The sequence below is a fragment of the Callospermophilus lateralis genome, chromosome 3, assembly GCF_048772815.1.
Source record: "Callospermophilus lateralis isolate mCalLat2 chromosome 3, mCalLat2.hap1, whole genome shotgun sequence".
NCBI lineage: Eukaryota > Metazoa > Chordata > Mammalia > Rodentia > Sciuridae > Callospermophilus > Callospermophilus lateralis.
This window is the reverse complement of record NC_135307.1, coordinates 14188930-14214143: the sequence shown is the minus strand read 5'-3', so window position 1 is coordinate 14214143 and position 25214 is coordinate 14188930. Positions and strand designations below refer to the sequence as shown.

The window sequence follows — 25214 nt, the reverse complement described above, 5'->3', positions numbered from 1 at the left end:
ATCAATTGAGTTATTGAGAACATAGTAAATATGATAAAGTTATAGGAAAGAGCTATTATTTTCCCTATATTTAGAATTCAGAGTAGATGCTATAAAAATCAGAAGACAAAGGATTGCTGTAATAAACAGATTTATGGATCCAGAGTTGCATATCTATCCTGAATGAAAACAAGCCAAAGGAAGCTGGCAAGAAGGAAGCTAGTCAGTGATAAGGCCGTATATAATAAGGAAAAGGGTTTTAAAAAAAAAAAAAAAACTGAGGCAAACTTTAAGATGAAAACAACAGGTGGGGAGGTGGATTAAAATATGCTCGTCAGTACTGCTTACCAACAGGAAAAGAAAGCTGGTGATTTATCTGTGAAATACAACACAAATCCTACTCATCTGGATTCCAAGGTACTTGGAGTGAAAAGTAAAAGAGAAACATGAAGTTGTCCAGACACAAAAAGATCACTGTTCATGTATTGAAAAGAACAAGAATGGGAATAAGAATATGACATTTACAGACTTACTAGAAGTGATTCCAGTACAGCTACAGAACAGTTGAATGATACTTTACAAAAAGGTTTACATATTTGGTAATTGTCCAGTATTCCTTAATCACTCATTGAGGCAGGGGGAACAAAAAAACCTTTCTACATACATGACATCACCTCAAGCTTGGGTCTTTTCTTAAAACATGATGCTGTGTTTTGTAACTGTGATGCCATGAGAAATCAAGAAATAGAGAGTAAAAAGTGAATTGTTTAAAAAGTAGAAACTTGAGTTAAGGTTAATTTCCTCTCAAAAAACTCTAAAATGAGAATAAAACTGTTCATTCTGGCAACAATGCTGACTTTTTAAATAAGCGAATTTATTGCTTTTCATGTTTAAGTGAGAACTGATTAACAACTCTTTTTGCATAACTAACTGAATAGCCATATATAAAATAAAGTCTTTGTTGATTAAAAAAAAGTTGTTTCTGCCCTTGGCATTTAAATTAATACATTAAAAACTATAATAATTTATTGTTTACAAAACACAAAGATAACCATAATTAAACTTTTTTCATTAATTCTTTTTTCATTATGGTTTTGCACCCATAATTAAATAACACTTATTAAAACAGCTAAAGGTGGCAAAACTTCTCTTATTGTTCCACAATTGTACAGTTAATTCTCATAAACAGTAGCATTTGGCAATGGGTTTGCTATTTCCTACTTGCCAAAGTTATCTCACAAATTCAATTTATATTCCAGGACATTAATTCAGATCATGAGAAAATATTCAAAATAATTTTCAATCTCATAATAACCAAAAATTAAAATACAAGTCAATTAGTTGGTGTGTACTGACTATATTTAATAAGCATAAAACTGTAGAAGGTATGATATTTGCTCCTGAATAATGAACCAATTTTTAAAGAAAAATTTATTAGCCTTCCCGGAACCATTAAAAAAATGAGATGCCAACCATAATCAGGAAGAATCATAAACTGATGATGTTTGAAAATGTCTTCAAAGGGGACATACATGGAAGAGTTCAGAGAGTTAGCTCTGGAATCAAATCTGGATTCCTTGACTATTTACTGGCTGTGCAAATGGCTTCACTGATCTCCACATAGGAAAAGGAGTGCACAGGCTCAGAAGAGCAGTATGAACAGTAGATTACTTAGCAACGAGTCAGCCATAAGGTAAATCTCTATAAAGGTCAACTACTTCTTCAGGCAAACTTTGTCTCTTCTATCTTATTCAACACCAAAATTTGAGGTCAAGTAAATACATTAGTATTGGCCAAGGTCAGGAACTCTCCTGAAAAAAACATTAGCTTTATACAAAGCAATGCTATTCGTGGTGCAACAGCTATCAATGTGGATAGTGGGTAGACAAGTCTGGTTCTTTCAACGGCATAATCACAATATCTATTTTCCTCTTCAGAACATAAAACAAAGCACAATATTATTCTTATCTTAGCCAATAATATGAAACATCAGTATTTAGTAACATAAATTCATTGGTCATATAATAATAATAATATTATTATTAATATTATAACCCATAATAACCCAAATGCTCTTATTTCAAGACAAGAATCTTTATATACCTAGCACGTGACATCCAGTAGAAACACAAGTGTTTATAAGACTTCTAACATATGAAATATAATTTAATAGAAATCCAGTCATAATCATTCATTCAAATTCTCCAGGTATATCTCAGTTTCCCAGAAAATATCTTCACTGACTTATCTTCTGATATATTCTGTCTTTAGAGTTTTAATGTATGAATAACCCATTTGATTAGTGTTTTTGTATCTTCTGTAAAAGCTGGTTGCAGATTACTGTCTACTAAGCTATTGTCAACTCTGCCAGTGACAAACTCCTGTCACAGCTGTTACGTTTTAACAGAAATGGACAATAATCTCATTTGGTATGCTTTCGTTCATCATTTATTTTTTCATACCTGCCTACATACAAATATACAGTAGCAACAATATGGTAGGATCTTAGTTAACAGCACAGTAAAATATGAAGAAAACAGAAACTTGAGACTTGTTTTGTTTTATTTAAAATTAAGTAACTTAAATAATGATATGACGTAATAAATGCCATAAAGAAAACATTGGGGATTAAAATTAACAGAGAAAAAGATATCAGAAATTTCAATTCTTCTGATTAATTACAGTAACCTTTGTTTCTTATGTTTTAATTTCTAATTTCCCCTATAATTTGGTGATTTGCAAGGCTACACATTAGAATCACTTGGGGAACTTTTGAAAACTACAAATGCTTCTATTCCAACCCCCAAGAAATTTTATTGATTTAAATTTGCCAGGTAATTATAATGTACAGAAAGGATTAAAAAGCACTTCAAATAATCTTAAGTATTTTTAGAAGTAGGAAAATATAAATCCTAAATAAGTTGAAAATCACATATAGATTTGACCTTATAAAACTCAGGACTGATCTCTATCCTGACACAGAAACTACATAATTAAATTATTAGAAATCTCTTAAATAAAGACAATGTTCAGCTGGCCAGTTGAGAGAAGTAAACATCAGGTCTCAGAAATCAATCAAGCACTATAGGTAAGCAAGCTTAAAAAAAAAAAAAAATCTGGGCTGGGAATGTAGCTCAGTGGTACAGTAGGTGCTCATCATGCATGAGGTCCTGGGTTCCATTCTAAAAAATCAAAACTCAACTTCCATTCTAACCAAGTTATGAACAGATATACAGTTTACCCAGGATTAAAACAACTTCCCTAATCTATTTAAGGGCAATCTCAGATTGAGTTTGAACTTTTGACTTTATGATTCTTTGTTGTTTTTCCCAAGTCATCAGCTACTAGAAAAACTTTTTTGAATGTATTAAAGTTATTCATGTTTCAGGGTTACTATATCTGATGAAACATTAATAAATAATGTGCTAGGAGAAGGTAACCCAATGTTATTTTAAAACAGAGAAACCATTATGTTGACCTTTCATCAATTTTTGAAATGATATTACTTCTTGAGACTTTTCCTGATTCCATAATTAATAAAGTATTCAAGTTATCCTCCACAAACAAAACACTATCCATTAAGCCATTCTAAAAGTACAAAATACTTTTAACCCTGCATAGTATTATCACTTACAGAAAATTTTGAAGGTGGTATTATATCCAAAGAGTAATCCATTTCCTGTGTGCTGAGAGTTCTAAGCGACATAGAACATTCTCCAATGGTTTTCTTCCTGGGAGTTTGGGTTTGAATCTTGAATACAAGTCTTACAGTTTGTAGATTTTGTAGTTTAATAGCAAATACAAAAGTTTCCAAAAATTCAATAACCTTAAAAAACAATAAAATATATAAAGGGTTGAAAAAAGTTTGATATACTATTACAAAATGATATTTTACCTTTATATCTAGAAAAACTACATTTAATTTTTTTACAATAGTAAAAATATTTTTCCTACTTTATTGTTGCATTATATTTGTACATACTGATGGGATTTATTGTTACATATTCATATATGACATAATATAACAACATAATTTAAAAATTTTTTTAATGTAAATGAAAATGAGAAGAGCCATAACTTGTTTTTCCAGAGTTTACTCTGGATATTACCTTCCTCAACTTCACAAATCATCTTTTTAATTACCTAGGAACTCAGGTCAATATTAACATTGAGCTCACCAAAATATAGCTTTTTCCCTTTTTTAAAAATTAAATTGTAGGGGCTGGGGATATAGCTCAGTTGGTAAGGTGCTTGCTTTGAATGCACAAGGCCCTGGGTTCGATCCCAGCACCAAAAAGAAAAAAGAAATTAAACTGTTTTTTAATCTTTGGATCTAGGACATCTTTCCTACTATTTCCACAATTCTTCAACAGTTAGAGTAGTTCAAGAACCTCACATGTAAGCATGTTCAGTGCCCAGAATCTTGAATTATCACATGGACATATTTGAATTATCTCTTAAAGGAGACTAAACACTAGACTGTTCTTTTCTATACACTTCCTTCTTTCCATCTTTAGTGTATCCTTTTGAAAAGGCAAGATATCTGGGCAACTAACATAAATATTTTTGATAATCTGCACTAAAAAAATTTTGGCCAAATTTTCACCCATACTATAATCACTTACATCTGCACAGAATCATGTTTCTAGAATTTTCCCACTACTGAACTTTTTAAGACTTTCAAGCCACAGGACCATACTGACAATACATTGCACATAAAATGTTAAATAAGTTTACAAATTAAGCAAGAGTACAGATTTACTTCATAGTTTCCACATTTTGCCACAATAGGGATCTTCCCAAAATCTTCTGTATAGAAATAAATGTTAAAAATGAAAGATCCTATGTAGGTAGGTTCCAATATGCAAACATTTTTCCCTCAGAAAAGTTAATTTAGTTTATTTTTAAAAAGTAAAATTGTTTAATTCAGAAAGTATTCTTCCTTGAGTGATAGAATTATAGCCAGAGTTAAGATTTATTTCCATCTAGACTTTCTATGATGCATATTTTCATAAAGTGAGATCGTGACATACATACACACACCAATTTTTGATCACTGCCTTTTTCAATAATTTAGGACATTTTCCACTGTCCTTAAAAACTCTTCTATCCATAATTTTTCACAGATGCCTGGTATTCTATCACATAGTGTTCTGGGTTGATTTGTATTGTACCCCAAAAAAAGATGTTGAAATTCTAACTCCCAGTACCTCAGAATGTGATATCATTTGCAAACGTCTCATTGCAGATATGATTCATAAACTTAAAATAAGGTAATATAGGCGTAGGGTAGACCCCAATCCAGTATGAGTGAGATCTTTGTAAGTACGTGGCCATGTGAAAACACAGAAATAGAGAACACCATATGAAGATGGAGACAAAGCCAAGAAATAAGGAAAGCCAAGTATTGTTGGCCATAGCAGAATCTGGGAGGAAGAGTAGAGCAGATTCCCTCTCAGAAAAGGAACCAACATTGCTGACACCTTGATTTTGGACTTCTATTCCCCCCTTCCCACCCATGCTAAGGGTTGAACCCAGATCCTTACACATGCTATACAAGCACTCCATCACTGAGCTCTATCCTTAGTCCCAAGTTTCTATTGTTGTAAAGCCATCCAGTTTGTGGCACTTTTTTTTTACAGCAGCCTAAAGAAATTAATTAAATGGGTATACCATCAGGTCTTTCGATCATTCCTCTATGACGCCCTGAGATTATTTTTAACTTTTCACTATGAAAAAAACCACCAAAATTATTTTATAAACAGTTTTGTTTGGATTTCAGATTACTTCCAAGGAGTAGATTCCAGGTAGAATTACTAGAAATATATAAGGTTTTGATGTGTACTGTCAAAATCATTTCTAGAAAATTGTATGTTTTAGCATACTTGTAAAATATTTCCTTATTTTAATAAGAAAAAAAGAAAGATCAATATATAATTTAAATCTGTATTTCTTTGGTTGATAGCAACAGTAATGTTTTGCTTATTAGTCATTTGAATTCTTATTTTTAAATGGTATGTTCTTTTTTATTTGCATATAAAACCCTAAGTTTTCTATGTCAAAAAATAATAATGAGCATGTATTTAAATTAATGTGAAATAAGAATTTATAAAAGCCAGGAACATAAACTACTCCATTTATAGTAACTGGAAGTATTTAAAAGTGATTAATTGCAATTGTGCAATTATTTTTCAAAGCCCAGTTAGAGAAAAGAAAAGATGAAAATGTACACATTTATTTTCCTTTTAAATATATATTTTATATACTGTTAATCTATATATTTTAGTGATCAAAATTTTCTTTTTAAATGAATCTTAATATTAGACAATAAAATATCAAAACATTTTGAGACTAAAAATTATCTTTAAAAAGCAAAGACACATAATTTTTAGTTTCCCAAAAGTAAAACACTTCCTTATTCTTTACATGGATAAAAGTGATAAATATTAGAAAAACAGAAAGGAAATTCAAACATAAACAGTCACTTACATTAGAAGCTTCCTTTGCTGATGACTTGAAATGCACTGGTTTGGGCAACGTTAGTATTCCCTTTACAGAAATAGTGGGAGTATCACCATAACTAGAAGGCCAACTTAAATCTCTGCACTAAAAAATTAAAAGTATAGTTGGAATTTTACAAAGGACTCTGACAATACAAATATTTGATGTATTTGTTGAGTTAATGGCTTTGGATAATGATTTTCAAGATTTTTAAATAAACTTCAGTATATACTGAGACTTCATGTTTCATTCACATTAAAATAATTTTGATATTAAATATAGATAGCATACCAATTTTCTTCTTGCAGTTGAAAACATACAAATAGGGCTGGGGTTGTGGCTCAGTGGTAGAGTGCTTGTCTAACACATGAGGCACTGGGTTGGACCCTTAGCACCACATAAATAAATAAAGTCATAAAAAATACATATACTTATCACACACATTTTTATTTTCTTAAATGCTTTTTTTGGGGGGGGGCGTACTGGAAATTGAACCCTGGGCACTCTACCACTGAGCTTCATCCCCAACCCTTTTTGTTTTTTATTTTGGGACAGACCTCAAATTTTTGATCCTCCTGCTTCATCCTCTCAAAGTCACTGAGTTATAGGTATGCATCACCATACCTGCTTCTTAAATGCTTTATCAAATACTACTTCCTGAAAAACACTATAGAACCCCAAATTCCAAAGACTAACTATTACCTCTTTCCCCAGAAGAGGGCAACAACAGATAAGTGTCTAAATATTTAATTTTGAAATGAAAGTTGGTATTAACTATATAATTTACCTGTAAAACTGTGATCCAGATCTGCTCTACTGAAGAATTATAAAACAATTTCACATTCAATCTGCCAAAATCTCTTTCATCTCCTGAGAGAGTAATTGTATCTGAATTGTAATCAAAAGACAAAGATGTTTCAAAATTTCATGTAATCTTTTAAATTCAACTTTATGAGCACAAATGAAAAATGCCCACAATTATTTTTTAAAGTTTCCAATTTAGTAAGGCAAAAATCATACTTCTATGTTTTATTAAAGTACAAGAGGTGAAATAAACCATATTAACTACAAGGTATAAAATTTTAACCAAATTGCAGTGTGGAGAATTTAAGTTAAAGCTTTAACAAACTATCTCAAATAATGTTTATATGACTTTAGTACGGTGTGCTTCTGGAACTTTCTTCATTCATCTACTTTAAAACAAATGTACAAAGATGTTTAATAGCTTCATTTTTTAAAAACTGATTCATTCATGCCTGAACACTGAAAAATAACCATCTGATCTGAGTATCCATATACAGATAATACTGTCAACATAGATATAATCATGTAGAATTTTTTTAACTGATCATGTTCACTTTCAAATTACTAATGAGTATAAAAATGTAATATTATATTCCTTACCCAGGCTTCTGTTACTCCCCTGAGAATTTTTTCTTGAAGATGTACTACTGGGTACACTAGACAACGAATCATGTCTCTACAAATAAAATTTTTTAGTCAGAATTTGCATATCAAACTGTAAGGATTCTGATACTTATGCCCCAATACCTGCCCCATCAAACTGCATGCTAATCATTTTGACAATGTTACTGGTCAGAATTTCCCACTTTTAGACAGTTAAAGAGAAAAATAAGTTTTCTCTGTGTGTTATCAAGAAAATTTTAAACTTCTTACGAAAAAATATACTATAATGTCTCTGCTGGTTTTGGTTTGGTTTTATAATAAAGAAAAAAGAGATTACTTCTTAAATTCCATACAGAAACATTAGTGACAATTAGAATATGTTTGGAAATGCCCAGTTACCTAAAAACCTGTAAAACAGTATATTAAACCATGGTCTCTCTAGTAGAAATAAAAACTCAGGCTCCACCATAGGGCTGCTGAATCAAAAATTCTGGGCAGCAAGGGATAGCAATCTGTATTTTAACAAGCTCTCCAAATAATTCTGATGCATGGTCAAGAATTTTTGCTATAAAGAATTAATTCTGCAAGAAATTAACTTGACTGAGAATTATTAAGGATGATTTAGAATACATTTCCATTGTATAAGCCATAAGTATGTATGTGTGTATATATGTATACACTCACACACACACACACACACACACACACACACACACTCTAGACCACAAGTGTATATAAAAACATTTGCACAGATTTTACTTTCACTTACAGAAATACAGATAATTTGTCATGCTACTTTGCTTATCTCTATCTTCTAATTTTAAATAGTCATAGTTTATTTGTATTAAAAATGAAAACTTTTTTGAAAATATCAAAAAAATTCTCCCTGGCTTTAGCCATACATGCTCATAATTCCGACTATCAGGAGAATTGCAAGTTTGAAGCTGATCTGGACAATCTAGCAAGAACCTGCCTCAAAATAAAATTTTAAAAAAGGCCAAAGATATAGCTCAGTGGTAGTGTGACTGCCTAGCATGCATAAGACCCTAGGTTTAATCCTTAGTACCACAAAATACAAAAACAAAGAAACTCAAAAATAGGATACTGTATTAATATAAGTGAATAAAGTTCTCCACCTTTATAGGAATGTTAATTTTTATTAAAAACTTTCAATAAGGAAAGTTGATAAGTATTTTAATTATACTATTTAAAATTCCAACTGCCTCAAGATTCCTTAAGTGCATACCAACTGAGAGAAAATTCACACAAAAAAGAACAAAAGAAAAATACTGTCTTTCATTAGTCAACTGGGAACTTCTTAAAGTAATGCATATGGGAAATGTATTTATTGTCCAAATATCAGAATAGCTATATCCACAAAAAGCATGTTATTTCTAATGTTGATTTATGCATTTCTTAATTTTTAATTTGAAATAATTATCACATATAAAAAAATTTATATAACTACTTTACCTGGATGAATCTCTGAGATGAACTTGTAAGATCAAACATAGATTTGCTTAGTCCAGGGGAACCAGGAAGTTTGCTGGTCCTTAGGTCACAAACTACACAGGGAAAAGAAAGAAGTACTTATTTTTATAACAAGGAAAATGAAACACTGGAATTCTACTTAATTATTATAAACTAAATCTCTATAGAAATACTTCGTGAAAATTATGTGCAGATATATATAAGAAATAAAGCCTTCTGATGAGATCTAAAACATTTATTTTTCATTATTTTACTTTTGTTTGAAATAGAAATCAAACAACACATTTTCATATCCATATCAAAATGGATTTTTGTTCACGTTTCCCAATCCTCAATCTGAGAAGACTATCTAAGAGGATAGGATGTAAGTACTTTGTGTTATATGTACTTCAACTATTTAATGAGCACTTATCACATTTTTAAAAAAATTAATTCTGAATCTTATGTGCTCCTGTCTTTTTAGTGTCCTTCGTAACCTGAAAGGGCCTTGAAGAAAAGAACTCAGTAAACCAACCCTATGCTATATTCTAGTACGGTTGGGAACAGTCCCTTCAGTAAATATTTCTTCCTTTTTTTCAGTACCCCACCCTGAATCTAGTGGCACAGAGAACTAGATATATCATCATCCTACAAAACAGTGGAGATTTGTGAATTAGAAACACACATGGTAGTCTATAATTGGAATAGTTTCAAATATGAAACTATAAAAATTTTATAGTTATTTAAGTATTTCTATTCTCTTTGTTTATATTTCTAATTACATCATACATTTTTAACCTCATCATTCTTACTAGAACATAAAAGAAAAAACTTGTAAATATCTGTTGTAGAGTTTGGATAGATGGTACATAAATTAATAAAAATGATCTAAAAATAACTTTCAAAAAGGAAAAATTAAATAAAATTTGTAACTACCAATAGACACAATACATCAATCTTTCAATTTTTAAATTAGTTATAACGCTAGAGAGAAATCATGCTGTTTATCATAACACCTGTGAAGCCTGCTTTTCTCTTATTTAAAAATTATTTTTAATAGTAAGAATCATATCATCCAGGTCTCAGATTTAATTTGATTGCTAAATTTGCTAAGGAGATACACAGAAAAAAAGCACAAAAAGACTTTTCATACCTGATCCATACAGTCTTGTTGCTTCTGAATGAGGAGGAAAACGCCGACTCAAATCAGGTGAAAAGTGCTGATACATATAGAAAGGGTTGTACACATCATAGCTGGGCCCATGCTGGGCCGAACTGGAAAGTTCCACCTTTCGATCTCCAAAAGATGCCCTGGCAGATCCTGAAAAAAAGCATTTCTAATGTTTTACAACATTGTCTCCTTGGTCCAACAGATGGTACACTCAAGGCAAAGGGAAAAAATGTTATATTTCAAGTAATACTAAATTATATGCCTTTGCTATCTTTAAAGAAATGAGCACACATTTATGAAGTTCTAACTACATGAACTATTGTGCAAGGGAATAGTCAGGAATCTTGCTCTTAAGACAATTTAGCAAATTTCTGGCATTTTCTCTTTGACCTATAGAAAATTCTGTATTTTGTGATCTGAGTTTCTTTTTATTTTTCTACTAACATACAGAACATCTTTGAAATGGAAAAAAAAATTTGGAGATACACCATCTTCAAGAATATACAGAATATTTATAAAACTTGACTACATGCTGAGATAAACTTACAGCTCTTAAATTTGAAAGGACTGAACTCACATAAAGTATGTTTTCTTACCACAATGCAATTACGTTAGAAATCAAATAACAAGAAGATGAATAAAAATATTTATATGGGAACAGTAGGACTACAAATAAGCAAAAAAGATAATCTTTAAGAAAAAAAAGATTTTCTCTATAGGGTTGTAATAATAGAATATTGGGGGCTGGGGTTGTTGTTCAGGAGTAAAGCGCTCGCCTAGCACATGCAAGGCCCTGGGTTCAATCCTTAGCTCTACCTAAAAATAAATAAATAAAATAAAAGTACTGTGTCCAACTACAACTAAAAAATAAATATTAAAAAAAGAATATAATATTGACACAATGACAGAAAAATAGATCAGTGAAATAGAATAAAAGGTCCTGAAAGAGATAATCATTTTTTGTATACACTTGGTTTATAACTGAGGTAATCCTGCACAGCAGTGGGGAAAGGATGATCTTTTCTCTAAAGTATTACGACAATTCAATATTGATATGGAAAAAATTATAAGCCTTCTTTCAACCAAATATATTGATGCTGAGAGCCATTAGCCAAGTAGGTATGACAATTTCCTTGCCAGCGTACCCCATGTTGCTTAAATGGGGTAAAATGAACTTGCCTTAGACATTTTGCAGTGACACTGCATGTAAGGTGACCTTGTTCAAGGACCAGGGCGGATCCGGGTTTAGGGTGGATCAGGGTTTTAGGCTCTCCTTGGATTTAGGGCATTCCCGGTTTAGGACAATCTGGGTTTAGGGCGGTTCCAGGTTTAAGATTATTCCTGCTGGGAATAGGGCGTATCCTGCTGCCTGAGTTCCCCTTGAGTTCTCCCGGGATTCAGAGAGTATTTGGGAGGCAGAGGAGGTGGATTTGGGAAAAGAACGTGGATTTCCCCAGAACGTGTCTGGAGAGGGTCAGTGTGAGTTCGGGAATAAAGAATTGCTGTTTGAATCTACAAAGCTGTGAGTGGCTCGTGATTTTGTGCCCAGCCAGACTGCGGCATTTGGTGGCTCGTACGCGGACCGCCTGAAGCTTGGGGGTAAGTGAAATTGCTCACCCCTGAGGGAAGGTGAGAGAATGGGTGACCATTTAAAAAAACAATGTGTTCTTCTTTTGATTTATGTGTTTTTGTTTCAAGCTGCCTATCCCTAGAAATTTCTCAGGCAAACTCGGGAAAATAGTTGACTCAAGGTTTGAAGTTGTTCGCCCCCGAGGAAGAGAAATTGTTAGAGGAAGGAGGCACCCCAGTAAGACCAAGAACAGTTAAGGCATATGTTGATACAATACAAAAATGTAGCCCATGGCTTTTTAAAGACGAGGTATTAAGTATATCAATGGGACCATCATGGTATCCTGTAGAAGGATTTTTCTTCAACAAGAAAGAGATGGCTAGTTTTGTTTACTACATTTGTCTAAGATCTTGGTTTTTACAGACATCTGATTAATTTACAAAGCTAAAGTGTTAAAATATCAACCACTAAATATGAAATCAAGTACTCTTTACTTATTAAGTTCCATAAGGTAATATATTTAAACATTATGTGTGTTTTCATAAATTGGGAAATAGAAAAAAGTTTAATATTCCTTTGGTCTGTGTCTTTGCTAAAACAAGGTTACTAAGAGTTAAGATTCTATCATGTGTAATTTATATACAAAGAGTATAAGAAGTTTCAGTTGGGTTTCAATTATAGTATTATAGTACCATAAAAAAACAAAAGAGTATAAGAAGTTTCAGTTGGGTTTCAATTATAGTATTATAGTACCATAAAAAAACATGGAAGTATTTCATCTTATTAAAGTGGAGTAATTAGTCTAAATCAGAAATTTTATGAGTTGTTTCAGAATATGAATTTATAAAAAGGGTTAATGGATAGAAAAGAGATATTTAAAGATTGAAAATGTGGAAATATATTTTAATATGGAAGGTTAAAAGAAAAAGAAATGTTTCTAGATGAGATAATCTCTATGTGGTAAAGTAAAAAGTTGTAAAATGCCATTTAAAAAGATTTTGAGGAAACTAGACTTACTTTAAAAGCTTGAGAAAGGAAGAAAGAAGAAAAAAGGTATTTGTACATGGCAGATTGAAAAAAGCTTCTTAATGGAGTAAAAAAGAGCCTTTAGTTGAAGGGCAGCCATGTAAACTAATATTAAGCGATTTAAACAGAATCTAAGCCTCGTTTAAAAGAGTGAAGCTGTAGGTGGTGAAAAAGTACATTTAAAAGTACAGTATACGTGAAAATTGGAAGGCTTTAAAAGGTTAATTGAAGGTGGTTAAGATGCCTTCATGACGGAGGAGGAAAGATTGCGTCATTCAAAGCCTAGTTAATCTTACAAGCATTACTAAAAAAAAAAAAAAAACATGAAAATGGGAAGATAATAGGATAAAAGATATTTAGATAAAGATTAAAAATTTGAAGTGAAAAACTTTAAAGACAGAAGTATAAAAAGTTAAAAAGAAAAAAGGATAGAAAAGATGTAGGAAGATAAAAAAAGATGTAGGAAGACAAGAATTAGAAAATGGTTAAAAATGTCAAGTAAAGGTATTTCAGATAAAAAAAATACAAAAAGCTAAGATAACTATTAGATACAGACATTCAAGATACAATTAAAATGTATTTATTAAAGCAAAAAGAGGGAATTGGAAAGGGGTATATATCCCCCAAAGATAAACTTAAAATAACCCTTTTTACTCTAAACTTTTTAAATTTGGATTCATCAGGACTTAGTGCTGCGGAAAGGCATATGTATCCAAAAAATGTACATAAGCCTAAAGTACTTTGGAAAGATATTCTAACAGGACAATGGAAAGGTCCTGACCCAGTGACTGTCTGGAGTCGGGGTTCTGTTTGTGTTTTTCCACAGGGAGAACAGCAACCGATTTGGATTCCAGAGAGACTAACTAAAGCAATTTCTACAGATCAAAAAGAAGATGATTTGACTCAAATTCATAACAGCTGATATCCAGAGCTCCAGCTTGGCTATTCTTACATCTGCAACAGTGATTAACCAGGGTGCTTTTTTCAATATCTATTTTATTATTGCATTTTTCCACATCATAAGGTTCTATTTTTATTTTTGAGCTCATACAAACCTAGGTTAATGTTTTTCTGATCAGTTTTATTTTTTGACTGGAGTTTTTAAACATTGCAATGGAGATTTCACTTAGGTAAAGCTACAAGGCCTTTATTATTGTCTTATGTGTTGTACGTTTGTGTGCACATTTGTGTTTTGTGTTGTATGTCTGAGTGTGCATATGTCCATATATCATATATGAGGAGCGCTCATGAAAAAATGGATCTGAATTATTTTTTTTTCTATTCATGTGATTTAAATGTCTTAATTTAAATCAGGTAAATAGCTGTTAAGGATTGTTTTTAAAGGAGGTTAACTGATCTGTTTGTTTACTTTCACCTTTCCTTTTCATTATATTTAATAATTCTTTTCAGGATAATGTCTCTTTAGCATCATTGCCAGAATTCCTATCTTCATCCCAGTGCCGGTGAAGACAAAGATAAAACCAAACTACAGCTTCTATGATAGCTATCACAGTAAACTGTATAAACTGATGCATCAATGGATATAACTCAACAAGTAATGCTCAATCAAGGAGTCAACTTACTTTGGGAGGAAACGGACTTTGGGAGGAAACGGACATATTGATAGATTCCTCCACTTTGAACTGCTTGCAGAACTTGCCTGGACTATGTAACTATCGTTTGGTGCAGCGAATTGTGGTAGTGCTGGAATATTTTTGCTGATGGTGTCACCAGTGATGCAATTTTTATTTCCTTGCCAGCGCACCCCATGTTAATTGTGGTAGTGCTGGCATATCTTTGCTGATGGTGTCACCAGTGATGCAATTTTTCCAAAGGAACCGTCAATTGGCTTGGTGTCGTGGCATTTCTGTATCCTCCTCCCTTCTGCTAGTGATGGTCTAAAATTTGGGGGCCAATGGCTATATGCTGGACCGGTAGTCAGTGACGGGTATGATCCAATTGCAGTGGTATCAACCTAAGACAGGAGGCTGACGCCTAAAGGTCAGTTTTCCAATGACGGGTAAGAACCATATGTTGAATTGGACAACCTACCAGGCATGGTCCTTAAGCCACATTGCTTGTTGTTTAATTAATCAGAAGGGGGGAGATGCTGAGAGCCATTAGCCAAGTAGGTATGACAATTTCCTTGGCAGTGTACCCCATGTTGCTTAAATGGGGTAAAATGAACTTGCCTTAGACATTTTGCAGTGACATTGCATGTAAGGTGACCTTGCTCAAGGACCAGGGCGGATCTGGGTTTAGGGCGGATCAGGGTTTTAGGCTCTCCTTGGATTTAGGGCGTTCCCAGTTTAGGACAATCCAGGTTTAGGGCGGTTCCAGGTTTAAGATTATTCCTGCTGGGAATAGGGCGTATCCTGCTGCCTGAGTTCCCCTTGAGTTCTCCCGGGATTCAGAGAGTATTTGGGGGGCAGAGGAGGTGGATTTGGGAAAAGAACATGGATTTCCCCAGAACGTGTTTGGAGAGGGCCGGTGTGAGTTCGGGAATAAAGAATTGCTGTTTGAATCTACAAAGCTGTGAGTGGCTCGTGATTTTGTGCCCAGCCAGACTGTGGCATATTGACAAAAATTAATTCTCTGGGGCTTGTAGATCTAAATTAAGTGCCAAGGGCAAGCAAGTAAAGCTTCTGTACTTGTTAATTTGTAATTTTTTCACAAACTTAGGACAGGGAAATATTACTTAAATGGAACATATTAACCATAAATGTATTCAGCTATACTAAAAGTCAAAATTTCCATTTGTCAAAAGACTAAGAGAATACAAACGTAACCCACGGAGTGGGAGACGACATAACTGGCAAGAGCTTATATCCAGAACATATGAGGAACTCCTATAAATCAGTACAAAAAGGATAGACAGACCTCAATATAAATTGGCTTATGACTTAAACAGGCAACATCAGAAGAGGTCAACAACCTCATTAATAATGAAAGAAATATGAGTTTAAACATCATTGAAATATTACCACACAACAGTATATCTGAAACTAAAAATGATACCAACAGCAAACACTGACAAGAAGCAATGTAAACAACTGTATTTTGCTGGTGTGAATGTAAATTGATCCAATCACTGTGAATAACAGTTTGGCAGTTACTACTAAAGCTGAAGATATTTATACTCAATGACCTAATAATGTCATTGTAGACATATATACAACAGATATTTCTATATGTGTACACCAAGAGACATGTACAAGAAAATTTGTATCATTATCTCTACTAGCCAAAAATTGAAAAAGAACCTCAAATGTAAATAACAGTAAAACAGATAAAAAGTAGTATATACCTGCTACATAAAAATACCTTCTAATATTCTATACAAAAAATACCATATATTATGCTATTTAGAATAAATTGTAATGTATATTTACATACAGATATGAAAACAAATTAAAACTAACAACGTGAAAGAATCTCATAATGTTGAATGAAAAACATAAACAAAAGAGTATATACTAATATCATTTTGTTTAAATAAAGGTCAGAACACAGAAAAAAATTAAACCACTATTTAAGGAATATGTGTTTAATTGTTAAGAAGAAAAACTAGAAAATTATAATGATTGTGTAAAAACTAAAAATAAAATCACCAGATAATCCAACTATCCAACTTCTAGGTATATATCTGAAGGAAATGAAGTCAGCATACAAAAGACACCTGCATACCCATGTTTACTGAGGCACTATTCACAACAGCCAATATATGGAATCAGTCTATGGACCATCAACAGACAAATGGATAAAGAAAATGTGGTACATATACACAGTGAAGTAGTTATTAAGGCATAAAAAGAATGAAATCTTGTCACTTGAAGAAAAATAAGTCAGACCAGAAGGCAAATATTACATGTTTACATGTGGAAACTCAAAACATAATATTAAATTATAAAAAGATGATCAGTTAACTATGAGAAGCTGGGAAGAGAGCCTGAGGGAGTAGGGAGAAGGGGCAGGGTGAGAGAGGACACATCAGAGGGTGAATGTAATCCTTGCACTAGTTCATTAGGCTTCTCTAGGCGTGCATGAAAATGTCACAGCAAAACCCATTAATTTGTATGATTAATATGTGTTCATAAAAATGTAAACTCTGATACCCTGGGTGACTGTCAGGAAGGGGACAGGGAGGCTTTTGGATGGCTAGTGATACTCTATTTACCTATGTGCTGACTGCAGATGTTTTGCTTTGTAATAACTTACTATACTATGTGTTTCTATTTTGTGCATTAGCCTATGTGTGTATGATATCTCACAATTTAAAAATTCCTTAAGGTTAATAATCATTTTAGGAATAAAATATAGACATAAAGTTTTTCAAAGGTTTAATTTACTGTCATCTTTTAATTCTTTTTGTCCCACTTAAAATGAAATACACAGAAAGTGGTATTTTCTGAATTTAGCTAAATATAAAATAAGTGATTTTGCATAGAGTTAGGAAGAGAAAAATAAAATACAGAATATGAGGTAGGATTTTAACCTCATCCTGGTTCAAATATCTGTTACAACCAAGTATATCTAGCACATGGGAGAGAAGCCTAATGAGTTGTGATGTCAGATTCATTACCTATATACCTTATAAACGGACACTGAGATCATTTAGCACACAAACAATATTACAAATCTTTATAGTAATCAGAGTAGCTTGATCATTAGAAAGAAATCCTTCAAATAAAAGAAATCCTACAGTAGTAGCACCAAGATGATTTACTAGCTTAATAAGCTACACTTAAAAGAATACAATACTCTCATTTCATTTTTCTCATTAGAGAAATTCAATTTTTCCCTGAGATAGTGTAGAATTTCTCTCAATTTACTAAAGTATAAAACCAAATGTAAAGTTATATGATTGCTCACCCTTCTCAAAAGCCTATTTAAAATTCTTTAAATTTAAAATGCATATTCTTAATTGCTAGGTAGGTAGATATGTGAAAAAACAAGAACAGCCCAATGTTAATAGTAATTGTTTTATGAAGGCAGTAAGGTACAGCTATAAATCAGACACCTATTAACAAGTAAAAACTTCAAATATACTTGAATTATAATTTTAGTTGCTATTGATAGGGGTCTACCTTCTCAAAACTTTGTTCTCCATCTCAGGCCATCACTTGCACATGCACAAATGCTCACCTACACACATAAGACTTAGGTTCCAAGAATACTTCTTGAATCTAAGTAAATAAAGCAATTTTCTGGGCTGTGGTTGTGGCTCAGTGGTACAGCACTTGCCTAGGATACATGAGGCACTGGGTTCAATCCTCACACCACATAAAAATAAATAATTAAAATAATTGTGTTCATCTACAATTAAAAAAAATTTAAAGAGTAATTTTCTCTTCAATATATAAAAATTAGATAGTTTTACTACATCCTCAATGAACCTACAATTTAAGAGTTAATTTTACACTCATTCAACTCAAAATGCAATTTGAGTGCAGTGAGAAAAACAAAGAAAAGCCATAACATATTTCTAGGTCGCTATTTCTTACTTTTTTCCTGATTATAAAAATAGTACATAAAATATCTTGTGTGTCTCAGAATACAGAATTTATTAAACAATCATGGTATACCCATATGATGAAATACTATGGAGTCATTAAAAAGCAATGGATAAATCAGGCATGGAGGTGCATGCCTATAATCCCAGCATCTCCAGAGGTTGAAGTAGGAGGATTGTGAGTTCAAAGTCAGCCTTAGTAATTTAGTGAGGTCCTGAGTAATTCAGCAAAACCGTGTCTCTAAATAAATTATCAAAAAGGGTTGGGGATGTGGCTCAGTGACAAAGCTCTTCTGAGTCCATCCCTGGTACCAAAAATAAATAAATAAAAACACTGAATAAGAAAACATGTTCACCATGTATAATGTGAATAAATGATTATGAGATCACCTGCATAGTCTGATCCTAATGTTGTTAACAAGTATGAAATAAAGCAATAAGATCTATTGAGCAGGGTATCCTGTGAGCCAGAACTTTTTTTTTAATTAGTTCTTTTAGTTATGCATGATAGTAGAAAAACTATTTTTGAGAGATACTAGATATGCACTGGGTTCATCTTTCCTTCTTTCCAAAAACAAAAAACCAAAAACTACTCCTACCAGACCCAACTCTCCTATAGATAACAACAAATTTTCTAGACAAAACAAAATCCCTAAAGGCACTGAAGAATAAAGAACAGTAGTGCAGATTCTGGACACCAGTTGACTCTTGAAAAAAAAGGTAAGGGCCTAAAGTGAGTTATCTGTTTTGATAACTTTAAGCCTGAGTATAGGCCAAAAGTGACACCACACGGGATTATGTAAAACTCCAACAGCAAATGCACAGAAAAAGCAGAAAGCAGAATTCCAGGCAACCAGAGCTGCTGGAAAGAAAGGTGGGAATCCTGGAAAGGACAGAGTTCCAAATTTTATAAAGGAAGTCTGCTCAAATATCTGACTGATCCATGAATCACCATACAAGGTTGCTGCCAAGACAGAATTTGCACTCTACATTCAACCGAGTTATTTATCTGATGGAAGGGAGGGACAAAGGAAGGAAAAAAGGGGGTGGGAGAGGAGGGAAAGAGAATTTCTCAAATTAATGTAACTAAATCTAGATTATCTACAACATAACATTCAATGTCCAGAATATAATTCAAAATTATTCCATATACAATACAAAGAAACTGGAAAATGTTAACTTATTCTCAAGAAAAAAGGCAAGTCACAGAATCCAAATTTTGATGACCTAAATGTTAAAATTAGCAAAGATTTTAAAGCTTAAAGACATAAATTAGGCTTGAAGTAATATAAAAATAGAAAATTGTGGAAGACACATAAAAAAATAAGAAAAAGAACCAAATATAAATTCTAGAATTGAAAATGCACACCTCAAATAAAACATTCACTAGATAGGCTGAACAGCAGAATGGCGATTACAGAAGTAAAAGACTGTGAACTTGAAAAGAGAACACCATTACCCAATCTAAAGAAGAGAAAGGAAAAAAATATGATGAGAAAAAAATGAACAGTCTCAGAGAGCCATAGAACATTATCAAAAGCTCAAAATGTGTGTAATTGGAATCTCAGAAGATGGAAAGAGGATAGGGCAGAAAAAAAATAGTGACAGGAATTTGGAATATACTATTGTATATACTCTTCAATATTCAAAAAACATACATAAAATTCAGCACATATACACTTGGGCAGCTCACAGTCTATATGGTTTATGTCAAAAGAAGAAACTGTAAACAGATAACTAAACTTTTGAGTATTTAGAGGGAAGCATATTGATGTCTTCAATTTACTCTAAAATGCATTACCCATCCCTCACCAAAAAAAAAAAAAAAAAAAAAAAAGCAGGGGGGATTAATAATGTGTAGAAGACCAGGTAGGTGAATAGACATGTGATAATAACAAGTTCTGAAAATACTAATATGAGAATTTATGTGGTAAACACACAAAAACTGTTAAGTTCTTCCAACTTTTCTATAAGTTTAAAATTTTTCTAATAAAAATTTGAGGGGGAAAAGTCACTGGTGGAGCTTCAGTGGAATAATACAAATTATTTTTAAAAGTTAATATTGTTTCATCCTATCTTCATTAGTTCCTGGCCTCTACAACATAAGCCAAATATCAGCCAATGAATCTATCTTATGCAGGTAGCTATTTAGTCTGGGAGACAGACTGGTGAAGAAACAAGGGAAGGAAAAAGGACTACCTGGCTGTTTCCTTATTTCTCATTGTACCAATTTTTAGAAAGTGGTAGATGAGAAACTACTTGTTTTTATGTTTACTGATCAAATACAGAATAATTCCTTTATTTTTTCTTTCTAGATATGTGAAGGATTGCTGAGGTGTATATTATTCTTGTTTTAAAACACCAAATCTATACACAAATGCATTACATGTGATCAGATTTCATACTGGGACCCTTCAAAAACACTATACATTCAGTTATACAGAAAGAGCAAAACACATAAAAACAAAATATATAATTTTAATATAAATTATGTATTAAAGATAAAAGAGTAAAATAACATCAATGACAGTATTTAAAATGCTGTATGTTAAGTTTTAAATCCTGCTATTTTATTATTTACCTTCAAGTTCTTCCAGATGAGAAGGAGTTCCTTGTGCCCTGGGCTGAATATAAGATAACTTGAACTTAGGCACCACAAATGGTACTTCTTTGCCATGAGAGGGTAATTTGGAAAGCAAATAATCCTCAGTACAGCCAACCTGAGGCTTTACAGAAACAGAAGTCAATGGAGGTATACAGATAGTGGTAGTCTGACTATTTGAGACTGCTGCTTTACTGTCTCTTTCCACAGAAACTGCATATAAAAGAAAAAAGAAAGGTAAAAAAAGTCACAAATATGAATCATATTACATATAATAATCTAAGCCTAGAAATTTCTGACACATAAACTACTCTTGGGTCCTATAAGTACTTCCAGAATCTATGTTAATTTTGACCGAAGAGTAATTAATACACTATTGCTAAAGTCCATTATCACATCATAATGGTTAAAAGTAGTTTTTAAAGATTCATTCCTAATAAAGTTCATTGATGAAAAATAAGTTTATTTTGTAGTTGATTTCATAACTCTTCCAAGTGAAAATCTAGTCATTTAAAAATGGGTTTCATGGGAGGGGAAGGGAAGGGGCAGTGGGTTAGCAATGATGGTAGAATGTAATGGGCATCATTATCCAAAATACACATATGAAGACATAAATTGATGTGAACATACTTTATATATAATCAAAGGTATAAAAAATTATGCTCTATATGTGTAATATGAATTGTAATGCATTCTGCTGTCATTTATTTTTTAAAAAATTAATTAAAAAATTAAATAAATAAAAAATAAAAATGGGTTTCATTGTGGCATATTTATACATGCAAATAACATACTTTAAAACCAAGAATCAATAAATGAGATGGATTCAAACCAAAAAGCTTCTTCACAGCAAAGGAAACAATCAATAATGTGAAGGGAGAGCCTATAGAATGGGAGAAAATCTTTACCACATGCACCTCAAATAGAGAATTAATCTCCAGGATATATAAAGAACTCAAAAAACCTAACACCAAAAAAATCCCGAATAACCCAATCAATAAATGTGATAAGGAACTGAATATTTTACAGAAGAATAAATGCAATTGATCAACAAACATATGAAAAAAATGTTCATCATCTGCAGCAATTAGAGAAATGCAAATCAAATCTACTCTAAGATTTCATCTCACTCTAGTCAGAATGACAATTTTCAAGAATACAAGCAACAATAAATTTTGGTGAGGATGTAGGGGAAAAGGTACATTCATACATTGCTAGTGGGACTGCAAATTGGTGTAGCCACTAAGGAAAGCAGTATGGAGATTCCTCAGAAAACCTGGAATGGAACCACCTTTGACCCAGTTATCCCACTCCTTGGTCTATACCCAAAGGATTCAAATTCAGCATACTACAGTGATGCAGTCACATCAATGTTTATAGCAGCTCAATTCACAATAGTTAAATTATGGAACCAACCTAGATGCCTTAAAATGGATGAATGGATAAAGAAAATGTGGTATATGTACAGAATGGAATATTATTCAGCCTTAAATAAGAATGAAATTATGAGCTTTGCAGGTAAGTGGAGGGAGCTGGAGAATATCATGCTAAGTGAAATAAGCCTACCCCAAAGAATCAAAGGTGGAATATTTCCTCTGACATATAGATGCTAATTTACAATAAGAGGGGCAGGTATGGAGTAGGGTGGGGACAGCTAGACAAGAAAAGAGGTACTTTCAATTAGAAGAGAGTGAAGGGAGGGGAGCAGGTATCAGAGTAGGAAAGATAGAATGAATTGGACATTATGACCCTATGTGCATGTATGACTATACAACTGGTGTAGAAGAATAAGTTATACTCCATTTATGTATGATGTGTCAAAATGCTTTCTACTGTCATGTGTAACTATTTGCAACAAATAAAAAGAAAAAATAGCATACTTTGATCATATTCACTCCCTCCCCCACATCCCCATTACCCTCTTATTACCTCCCCTCTCCCTATCCCATCCCCTTCCTCTTTCTGGTTAGTTTCATGTCTTTCCCTAACCCTAGATTCCACATTAGAAAAATATGACACCTGTCTGACTTTTTTCATTTAACTTTATGACCTACAGTTCCACCCATTTTCCTGCAAATGATATGATTTCATTCTTATTTATAGCTGAATAATATTCCATTGTGTATATATAAGGACCTAGGCTGATTCCATGATTTGGCTATTTTGAATTGTGCCATGATAAACATGGGTATGCAGGTAAATCTACTGTATGCTGACCTAATTCCTTTGGATTTATACCCAGGAATGGTTTAGCTATATCATATATTTGTTTTATTTTTAATTTCTTGAGGAACCTCTCCATACTGATTTTCATAGTAGCTGTACTAATTTACATTCCCACCAACAGTGTATAAGGGTTCATTTCCCACCTCCTCACCTGCAATTTATTGCTTTTTGTATTCTTGATGACAACCATTCTGACTAGGGTGAAAGAGAACCTTAATGTAGTTTTGATTTGTATTTGATTTGCTAAAGATGATGAACATTTTTTCATATTACTGGCCATTCACACTTCTTTTGAAAAGTATCTGCTCAGTTCATTTGCCTGTATTTTGATTGTGTTGTGTTTTTTAGTGTTCAGTTTCTCAGTTCTGTATATATTCTAGATATTAATCCTCTGTCAGAGCAGTAGCTTGCAAAGATTTTCTCCCATTTTGTAGACTCTTTATTCTTCAACAAAGAAATTTTGTTGTCAATGCTACTGGTTAACATGAGTTTCAAATATATAAAGCAATATTGAGAAGCCAAAGGTATCCAAGTCTACAAACATCTCTACCAAAATACATAAAACGCATGCTGACTCTAGATATATCATTATAGCAACTCTCCTGGTCCTAGCTTGTATGACCCATTTTATCCATTCTCTGATTCCTAAACTCCAAGACTAAGATAGGCAGGTAAGCAAGTAAGCAACTCTAGAGCTCATCTTTATATTTTGTATTATTTGCAGAATAAATGAAAGTACAACACTCTAGTGTAGGAACTTATGTAATGTTTTCATGTAAAAAAGAAGCCCTCTATTATGTATTGGATATTGTTTAAATATATCTCCCAAGGATTTACGTGTTGAAGTTTAATCCCCAATGTGATATATTAAGAGTGTGGAAACTTAATCCAACTATGTGTTTAGAACTGGGGCCTTTGGGAGGTAATAAGGATTAGATAAGGTCAGTCAAGTAGAATCCTCATAACTGAATGTTGATGGCTTTTAAAAGGGAAAGGGAGTTGGGTGCAGTGGTGCATATCTATAATCCCAGCAGCTTGAGAGGCTGAGGCAGGAGGATCTGAAGTTCAAAGCCAGTCTCTGCAAAAGTGAGGCACTGAGCAACTCAGTGAGACCCTGTCTCTAAATAAAATACAAAATAGGGCTGGGGATATGGCTCAGTGGTAAAGCATCCCTAAGTTCAATCCCTGGCACCTTCACCAAAAAATAAAATAAAATACAAGGGAAAGAGATCAGGATACACATGTTCAATTCCTGTCTCTTGCTATGTGAGACCCTGCACTATCTTCAATTCTGCCAGCAAGAAGGCCATCACCAGATGTAGCCCCTTGACGTTGGTCTTCCAGAACCATGAGCCAAAATAAATCTCTTTTTGTTAAAACTTCCCCAGCCTATAGTACCAAGTGTTATTGGCACCAGAAGATAGACTAATACACCTTCATACTCAAATATACTAGGGTACTAGGAAGCTTTGCCCTAGACTAAAAAATATCAGAAAGAATCAGAGAAAAATAAAGTCCCAATCAGAACCCTGAAGAGATAAGGAAACCATGCATTTGAAAGGGAAATCTCCAGCAGTCCTTGATAAATGTGGGTCATGATAAAGTTATGGGTATTTCACTCATGGATCATTCATTCATATAAAACATTTTAAATGTACTATTCATAAATTAGAAATTTTCTTTATTTATACTGAAACATTTATCAGAGCATGTTGTCCCCCAAACACCTTCTTTCCCTGCCTTTGCCTAC

At 32.8% G+C, this 25214-nt stretch overlaps 1 protein-coding gene across 1 annotated transcript in view; it reads right to left on the bottom strand.

Moving 5' to 3' along the window:
• The window catches only part of Tc2n (tandem C2 domains, nuclear), a 41098-nt gene that overhangs the window by 5662 nt on the left and 10222 nt on the right, over positions 1-25214 (bottom strand). The window contains exons 4-10 of the mRNA XM_076848022.1: positions 21218-21451; positions 10511-10678; positions 9361-9452; positions 7885-7960; positions 7268-7368; positions 6469-6585; positions 3614-3805 (exon numbers count right to left, since the gene is read on the bottom strand). Of these exons, the coding sequence (XP_076704137.1) occupies positions 3614-3805; positions 6469-6585; positions 7268-7368; positions 7885-7960; positions 9361-9452; positions 10511-10678; positions 21218-21451 (980 nt within the window). The remainder of the gene's footprint in view (positions 1-3613; positions 3806-6468; positions 6586-7267; positions 7369-7884; positions 7961-9360; positions 9453-10510; positions 10679-21217; positions 21452-25214) is intronic.